Source organism: Ictalurus punctatus, chromosome 20 (genome assembly GCF_001660625.3).
Source record: "Ictalurus punctatus breed USDA103 chromosome 20, Coco_2.0, whole genome shotgun sequence".
Classification (NCBI taxonomy): Eukaryota; Metazoa; Chordata; class Actinopteri; order Siluriformes; family Ictaluridae; genus Ictalurus; species Ictalurus punctatus.
Genome location: NC_030435.2, coordinates 20,289,175 through 20,295,066, shown reverse-complemented (window position 1 = coordinate 20,295,066; position 5,892 = coordinate 20,289,175). Strand labels below are relative to the sequence as shown.

Sequence of the window (5,892 nt, the reverse complement as noted above, 5' to 3'; positions counted from 1 at the left end):
TTGTACTTCTAGCACTTTATCATTATCTATCACTAATCACTTTATTATATGTCATTTGTCCGGTCAACACTTCTATAAGATGACAGACAAGTAACTGGATCAATATTTTCATACAATTACAAGATTGTAATTATATTACATTAAATTAAATAAATAAAGACACTACAACTTTGACCCCTTAACTTCCAATGAGTCATACTAGTACATAAATGAGTGTCAGATCAGCATTCATTAATAAATTCTTTTATTAAAAGTATTGGCATCACAGACACAACCGATGACTGAGCAAAGTGACCAGAAGTATCATGACATTAAGGTCTTATGTAATTGACGTTGGAAAATCTCTGCTTTAGGTTATGATGCCCTTAGTGCTAAGATGCTTATTAAACAGTTTGAACAAGGCATGTTGGTCACCATCTTCACAGTGTGTAAAAAAAACCAAAAAAATGGTGTTGTGGGTCAAATTACTCAGACCTTTCTGTTAAATAAATAGAGCTGGAAAGAGTGGATCACATTCAATGTCTTGTTTAGAGACAGAAAAAAACAAAACAAAACAATCAGTGCCAGAGAGAGAGAGAGGGGGAAAAAAAGAAATCACGGAATGTCTAGAGCAGAAAGAGTTGCTCTGGATTTTATGTCTAATATAATTATCTGCAATCATTCACTTTCGCAAGTCATCACATTCTTACAAGGTAGAAATCTTCTCCCCTGTTGTGAACATGTAACTTCAACTTATTTACATCTGTGTTAACTTCAAGACTTCAGGTTTTCTGTATATATATAAAAAAAAAAAAAAAAAAAAAAAAAAAAAAAAAAAAAAAAAAAAAAAAAAATCCACAGAATGAAACTGGGCAAAGTTGTCTGAACTATTTTTTTCCATGAGGCAAAAAGGACAAGATTTATGAAAGATTTCAAACCCTAAATCCCACACCTGCATCCTAACTTCATCTTCCCCCAAAGAAATAACACACACCCAAAAACAACATTGAATTCTAAATCTGAAATTTGCTTTCTGTTCAACATAAAATGCAAAAAACAAACAAAAAAAAAAGGTGCATTCCATTGCCGTCGTTTTGACCCGATGCCCTGAAGCTGTATCCCTGGTGCCAGAACGCATGCGCTGAGGAAGCACTTCCGGGTTTATAATTCATCTTTTGGCTGAGCATCATCCTCCTCTCCCTCTACGTCAGGCTCCTCCGTTGTCTCCTCCTTTCCCTCCTCCTCATCGTTGTCGTCGTCGTCATCGTTATCGCTGTCGTCGTCATCATCCGTCGTGGTGTCCTGCTCCTTATTCTTTTCGTCTTCCTCTTTGCGTTTCTTTTCATCTTGCTCATCTTTCATTTTCTTCTCTGGACCCTGCGGTAACGAAGAGATCAAGATTTAGACCAAATGTCGTACGTTTTCTGCCTTTAGTACAAACTGAATGAAGTTACCTTAGTAACACCCCATGTATTTTTTCCAAACTCCTCTGCTTCTTTTGCATCATCTGCAATCAGGAAGTTGTCGAAAATGGTCCCGGACTTGACCTGGTATTAACAGAGTTTGGCGTAGTTATGTCAGAGTACGAGAACACAGCCGGTTATATTGTTCTTCAATCATAAACCCATTTTACAGCTCCCAGATAAGAGGTACTAAATACTTCCCATCATCCTAAGTAGAGAGAGAAACACACCTGCCACAGATCCAGCCCAATAACTCCGATGTTGTCAAACTTATAGATCTCAGAGTCAGGGCTGTACTCGGGGTTGTCGATCTCAGGGTGCTCCCAGATTCCTTTGTAGTTGGGGTTATCAATCTGCTTCGGTTTCCACTCTCCCTGCAGAGATGAAACAAATTATAAGTATAGAAAAATGTGCTGTGATGGTAATAATATCTAAATGTCTTAGTGGCCTGCTTTATTCTCAGACTTAAGTGCACTAACCCTTTGTTCAAACTAATCTTGTAGTGACCTCTACTGCTGTCGCTTGTGGGCATGCACAAATGGTAGTAGATATGCATAGCTTCTAAAGCTAACCAGTTGAACATTTATTTCTGTTCATAACGTCTCCATATGCATTTACTGGAGGGATCATATGACGACACAAAATGAAACCATGCTTATAATCATAGAATTGATCTGAGGAATCATGTGAGGCAGTCATTTGGATTTATTGCTTTACTACACTGTATTCAATTTGCACAGATTTTTGAAATCCAAAGTGTCCCCAAAAGTACCACTCACTGCAGAACAAAAAGTCCAGGAGATGGGAGTTTTTTTTAAATGCTTGATAAAAGTATTTACTGTGTTGATGTACAGTATGGTGTGGGTTAAGGTTTAGGCTTATAGGAGGTGACTGAGCAGGTAGAGCTCCACCCCCTGGCCCTTTTGGTTCCGCAGCGAGGACCATCTGAAAACCACGGCTCCGTGACGAAAACGGATACAGTCAACAAATGTTCAACAATCACATGGTCGCTTGCTAGTGTGAACCTAGGGTAATTGGAGGCGTTGCAACCAAGTCAACTGAAACAAGGGAATCAACACAAGAGGAGTCTATACCTTGTATTCTGGGTTGGGGATCATGGGAGGCTCCCATTCACCATCCATATCTTCATCCCAGTCTTCAGGCTTCTTGGCATCAGGATCTGGAATATTCTCAGGTTTGTCCCAGTCCTTAGAAAATAAAACATTAGACATGGCGCCATTAATAAAAGCAGGTATAACATTCTGTACCAAGGCATGGATCGGAAAGCCCCTTCAAAAGGACATCAGGGTGAAGGGATGCGTCTCAAGATGACTTTGCTTAGTTTTAGTTCGCTCTTCCAGATATGTTTTAATATTCAAATCGGTAATAGCTTGCCGTCTTTACACACTCAAATCACTATACAAATTATCTGACACCTCTGTCCTGCCTCACCTACAATTTAAATAGTAGAACTTGATCTGTGGACACGATTGTCCCAGAAAGCATTATGTACATGGATATTAGCTCATTTAATTGAATGCAGTGCCAGCCGATACCTCGGGCTTGGTGTCCGTCTCGTCATCGATCTTGGCACGATCGTCCCAATCCTCAGGCTTCTTGGCTTCAGGGTCCTTGATCTTCTTAGGAGGCAGAAAGTCCCAGTCCTCTTCCAGGGAGCCAGACTCCACCTTCTCGTTGTCGATCTTTACCTCGTAGGTCTGGTCTGGGTTCAGAATCAGCGTGTAGAGGTGTGTCAGCTCATCGTCCTGGTAACAAAGAAATCACAATAGTGTTTACAACAACAATAGTCGACCTATACTCAAACAATGGTATGCTAAAGGAACAGCTTCTTACTTTACACTTGATGTCTTTCTTGATGAGGTGGTTCTTGCCTTTATAGTTAAAGATGACATGGACCTTTTTTGTGCTGTAACCACAGATATCTGGACCTGTTGAGATCATGAAAAACTTAATTAAATCTTTAATTAACTGATGAAGAAAAAAAAAAAAGAAAAGAAAAAAAGGACAATGTAAAATTGAGATCCAGACCCACCGAACATGATGTAGTACTGCGAGTCTCCATGCAGATCAGCCTGATTGAGGTCAGCAGGGAAGACTTTCACGTAGCCGCCCCCACAATCGATCTTCTGCTCGTGTTTCACAGTGAACTGGACCACCAGGCTTTTGCCCTCGTTGCTGAACGGCTCGAACCGTGCAGACGTAGCATAGAAGCGGGCATCCTGGCTGGTTTGCAAACCTTAACAAATCAAAAATATATTTAAAAAAAAAAAAAAAAAAAAAAAAAAAAAAAAACAGTGAACAATAAGCATGCACGCGAATACAACCGACTTCATGTCACGAAGTCTACAGCACTCTAGCGTTAACCTTTACGAATGTGTGATTAGATTTACCTTTGTCTTTCTCTGCATCACCGTAGAAGTCTCCAGCAGTAAGTTTAAACTGTCCGTAGTCAGATTTGTGTTCGGAGTTCACCCACCGACTCGTCCACGCATCTGCAACAATAGGACGGACAAGCAGTCAACAGTACAGTAGGTAATAGCTGTAAGAAAAAGGTCTTACATACACACTACTTAATAATTTAAAAATTATATAATCAACCCACAAGTTCACAGCCATAAGAATTTGTTATTTTTATTTTGCTTGGACTATAAAAGAAGGCTCTACAGAAAGGGTTTGTATTAGTATTGATTCGCAGTTTGATTTTCAAGGTATAGGCTAATTGTGCAATAAACCACAGACCCACAGCTTTCAAAAAACCCTTGTGACCAATCACACCACACTTTTGACTGATCACACCGGATATCCCTATAATATAATATACTATAATTAAACGGGTATACACATCATTATAATGTGGGCATGTCAATCCTAGGTACCAAAATAAAATGAAAAAGCCCTCAGAGTACTGAATAAAGGGGATATCCACAACATTGATACATGATACATTTCTACATCACATGAGGAAGACACTGAGGAGTGGACGGGGGTTGCAACAAACCACAACAGTCCTGTGTCATTTTGAGGAAATGTAACATTCTGTTGACTGGAGTATGACAGCAGAATAAAAAAAAAAACTTTTTTTTTTTAATAACCCGCCCCCCAAAAAAACAAAGACACTTCCTGCTTGGCAAAAATGCACACTGCATTATTAAATATTTTACTTTCGATTTGGATCATAATGTCTTGCTTGTTACTTTCACTTCTTTAAGATCTAGAATATTTGGAATGTTTTAGGGGGAAACAAGTATGACACTATGCGTTTAAAAAAAATAAATAGAAAAAAAGAAAGGAAAAAAAGTAGGAACAATTTTAAAGCCTGTTTCAATCCTTAAACATATAAAGGTCAAGGATTAGTTTGCATAAGTGTGCTTGTAAACCATTTCTGAAAACATTTTAAGCAAGAATAGCACACAGAAAGGGATTTGAGCTGACCAAACTGCTAAAAATTAATAATAATAATAATAATAGCAATAAACAACCCCACACACAATTTACGGATAATAGATAAACATATTTGAACATATTTGGTGTTTCATTGTATTGTTATAACCTCTGGCTAGTTGCAGTTTGAGCTCAGTTCCTTCTTTGCTAGCATCTTGCTAATTAATTTCAACTTACCTCCGTCGAGGAATTGCTCTTTAAAGTAAACCGTTGCGTCGACTGAAAACGCCAACAGCGCTGCTGAAAATATCGTAAACACCTTAAAGCTTTGCATTTTTAATTTCTCGTAAAGCGATACCGGTCTTCCTTCCCAGTTCTTTCCCCTCCAGCGATTAGTCCACCTCAGCCAGGTCTTATCGCTAGTTTCGGAGAAGCGTGGTTGAACAGATGTCTGACTCTCATTGGCTGCTCAGCCGACCACGAACCAATCACAATAGCCCACGAAGCGCGCAGGACTCGCCTCCTCAGGGCGTGGCTCCGCCCCTCGTGTTACTACTTGCATTCGTGTCTGGAAATATAGAGGAAGTGAATGAAATAAATGAGTCGTGTTTTTTGTGGATATGAGTGTGAGCTATAGGGTTTGTTGTAGTCAGTGGTTCAGATAAGAACTTCAGTATAAATGCAGGGAAAAAGCACACCAATACCGTTTTGCACAGCCGTCTTGTGCTCTGTATATTACACACTTTAGTATATACACTACCCACCCATATTTATTTATATTTTGTGTACCTCTGATATTTTTGTATTCTGGAAGTCCTGTATATATTTTACATTTGCAGTCACACATTTCTATATTTTGTTTTTACTGTAGACTTTACATAGGCTAGTACATGCCCAGTATTTGTTGGTGGAGCTACCACAAGAATTTCACTGTGCACTATTTAAGTGACAAATAAAACACGTTGATTTAGGCTTCTTCGGAAATAGAATACATGCCTGTTAGACTGGATTTCAGATAAGATTTAGATTCTTCAATATTGTAGCACCT

At 38.9% G+C, this 5,892-nt stretch overlaps 1 protein-coding gene across 1 annotated transcript; it reads right to left on the bottom strand.

Annotated features, from left to right (window-relative positions):
- Positions 1-227: 227 nt before the first annotated feature.
- calr3b (calreticulin 3b) lies at positions 228-5,271 on the bottom strand. Its single transcript, XM_017496215.3, has 9 exons — positions 5,082-5,271; positions 3,854-3,955; positions 3,496-3,699; positions 3,297-3,391; positions 2,999-3,208; positions 2,537-2,650; positions 1,673-1,816; positions 1,434-1,526; positions 228-1,356 (listed from the first exon to the last, which is right to left on the bottom strand). Exons 1-9 carry the CDS (start codon positions 5,176-5,178, stop codon positions 1,141-1,143), a joined length of 1,275 nt encoding a protein of 424 aa, XP_017351704.1. The 5' UTR covers positions 5,179-5,271; the 3' UTR covers positions 228-1,140.
- Between the last annotated feature and the right edge of the window lie 621 nt (positions 5,272-5,892).

Bases quoted from the DNA above. Each gene is read 5' to 3' on its own strand.
- calr3b (XM_017496215.3), bottom strand. From the start codon at position 5,178: ATGCAAAGCTTTAAGGTGTTTACGATATTTTCAGCAGCGCTGTTGGCG. The intron at 3,209-3,296 runs GTAAGAAGCTGT...CTTTGTTACCAG, and splicing joins AGAAAGACATCAAGTGTAAA to GACGATGAGCTGACACACCT. The intron at 1,357-1,433 runs GTAACTTCATTC...TCGTTACCGCAG, and splicing joins ATACATGGGGTGTTACTAAG to GGTCCAGAGAAGAAAATGAA.